The sequence below is a fragment of the Mesoplodon mirus genome, assembly GCF_964341445.2.
Source record: "Mesoplodon mirus genome assembly, chromosome: 5".
NCBI classification, from domain to species: Eukaryota; Metazoa; Chordata; class Mammalia; order Artiodactyla; family Ziphiidae; genus Mesoplodon; species Mesoplodon mirus.
This window is the reverse complement of record NC_138980.1, coordinates 1,411,258-1,413,836: the sequence shown is the minus strand read 5'-3', so window position 1 is coordinate 1,413,836 and position 2,579 is coordinate 1,411,258. Positions and strand designations below refer to the sequence as shown.

Here is a 2,579-nt window from a genome sequence, read left to right as displayed (position 1 = left end):
CCGCATAGCACAGGGAGATCAGCTTGGTACTTTGTGACCGCCTGGAGGGGTGGGATGGGGAGGGTGGGAGGGAGACGCAAAAGGGAGGGGATATGGAAACATATGTATATGTATAACTGATTAAATTTGTTATAAAGCAAAAAAATAAAAAATAAAAAATAAAAAAAAAAAAGAAATACCAGCGAATGATAAATCTAATTAAAAATATAACCTCTTGCCCAGTCAGTCCAGAGGCTGCAGCTGCAAGAGGAAGCACCTGAGGAAGAACAGCGAAGATGTTATCCGTGTGCGTCGCCGTGGCCGTGGCCCGCGCCCTCCCTCGGCGGGCCGGGCTGGTCTCCAAAAATGCTTTGGAGTCATCCTTCATTGCTGTAAGGAACCTCCATGCCTCTAACTCTCGTCTTCAGAAGACTGGCACTGCTGAGGTGTCCTCTATTCTTGAAGAGCGTATTCTTGGAGCTGATACCTCTGTTGACCTTGAAGAGACTGGGCGTGTTTTAAGTATTGGTGATGGTATTGCCCGTGTACATGGACTGAGAAATGTTCAAGCAGAAGAAATGGTAGAGTTTTCTTCAGGTTTAAAGGGTATGTCTCTGAACTTGGAACCTGACAACGTTGGTGTTGTCGTGTTTGGAAATGATAAACTAATTAAGGAAGGAGATATTGTGAAGAGAACTGGGGCTATTGTGGATGTTCCAGTCGGCGAGGAGCTGTTGGGGCGTGTAGTAGATGCTCTTGGTAATGCCATTGATGGAAAGGGTCCAATTGGTTCCAAGACCCGAAGGCGAGTTGGTCTGAAAGCCCCTGGGATCATTCCTCGAATATCTGTGCGGGAACCAATGCAGACTGGCATTAAGGCTGTGGACAGCTTGGTGCCGATTGGTCGTGGTCAACGTGAGCTGATTATCGGTGACCGACAGACTGGCAAAACCTCAATTGCTATTGACACAATCATTAACCAGAAACGATTCAATGATGGAACTGATGAAAAGAAGAAGCTATACTGTATCTACGTTTCTATTGGTCAAAAGAGATCCACTGTTGCCCAGTTGGTGAAGAGACTTACAGATGCAGATGCCATGAAGTACACCATTGTGGTTTCAGCTACTGCTTCGGATGCTGCCCCACTTCAGTACCTGGCTCCTTATTCTGGATGTTCTATGGGAGAATATTTTAGGGATAATGGCAAGCATGCTTTGATCATTTATGACGACTTATCCAAACAGGCTGTTGCTTATCGTCAGATGTCTCTGCTGCTCCGCCGACCCCCTGGTCGTGAGGCCTATCCTGGTGATGTGTTCTACCTACACTCCCGTCTGCTAGAGAGAGCAGCCAAAATGAACGATGCTTTTGGTGGTGGCTCCTTGACTGCTTTACCAGTCATAGAAACACAAGCTGGTGATGTGTCTGCTTACATTCCAACGAATGTCATTTCCATCACTGATGGACAGATTTTCTTGGAAACAGAATTGTTCTACAAAGGTATCCGTCCTGCCATTAACGTTGGTTTGTCTGTATCCCGTGTTGGATCTGCTGCCCAAACCAGGGCCATGAAACAGGTGGCGGGTACCATGAAACTGGAATTGGCTCAGTATCGTGAGGTTGCTGCTTTTGCCCAGTTTGGTTCTGACCTCGATGCTGCCACTCAGCAACTCTTGAGTCGTGGTGTGCGTTTGACTGAGTTGCTGAAGCAAGGACAGTATTCTCCCATGGCTATTGAAGAGCAAGTGGCTGTTATCTACGCTGGTGTCAGGGGGTATCTTGATAAGCTGGAGCCCAGCAAGATCACAAAGTTTGAGAATGCTTTCTTGTCTCATGTTATCAGCCAACATCAAACCCTGTTGGGCAAAATCAGGGTTGATGGAAAGATCTCAGAAGAGTCAGATGCAAAGATGAAAGAGGTTGTAACAAACTTCTTGGCTGGGTTTGAAGCTTAAACTCCTATGGATTCACATCAAATGCCAGTTTGGTTTTGTCATTGTTTCTTCTTGTTCCATTTGTAAAAGGATTATTCCAATACTGCAGATGTACAGTAATCACATTAAAATAAAGGTTCCATATTGCTTGCAAAAAATATATATATATAACCTCTTTATGAAATAATTTTACCAAACTGCCCATTAGGAACTGGGTGCTATCTGACCCACCAAATCATAAAATTGGGTGTTCCCAGAAGCATTCCATTATAACATGGAAGTGGTACATACTAGACAGGTCTGAGTGGCTCCAGAAGGCCCACATAAACTACCTATGGGTCACATCCCACAGGACCTGCCCCTACTGCTTTGCTGCCATGCCTGCAGCTATTCCATGATCTCATGGGGGCTCCCTGTGACCATAAAATGAAGAGGAAAAAAGTACAATATGCCAGCACCAGCCTGAAGTGGACAGCCACTCAGGGAAAACCCTGAAAGACAGTAGGGAGGGGAGATCTTCCCAAAGGCAGAATTTCAGACAAGGCATCTGGTGGTCCATGTTGTATGGAAGGAAAGATGGCCTATGATATGGGTCTACAGTGGTTCATGGGCAGTGGCTAACAGATTGGCCAGCTGGTCAGGGACTTGGAATGAAGCAGACTA

At 45.8% G+C, this 2,579-nt stretch overlaps 1 protein-coding gene across 1 annotated transcript; it reads left to right on the top strand.

The window, feature by feature from the left end:
- The first annotated feature begins 228 nt into the window (after nt 1–228).
- On the top strand, nt 229–2,074 carry LOC309805551 (ATP synthase subunit alpha, mitochondrial-like). The gene has a single exon (XM_082623548.1). The coding sequence runs from the start codon at nt 276–278 to the stop codon at nt 1,935–1,937; it is 1,662 nt and encodes a 553-aa protein (XP_082479674.1). The 5' UTR covers nt 229–275; the 3' UTR covers nt 1,938–2,074.
- The last annotated feature ends 505 nt before the right edge of the window (nt 2,075–2,579 follow it).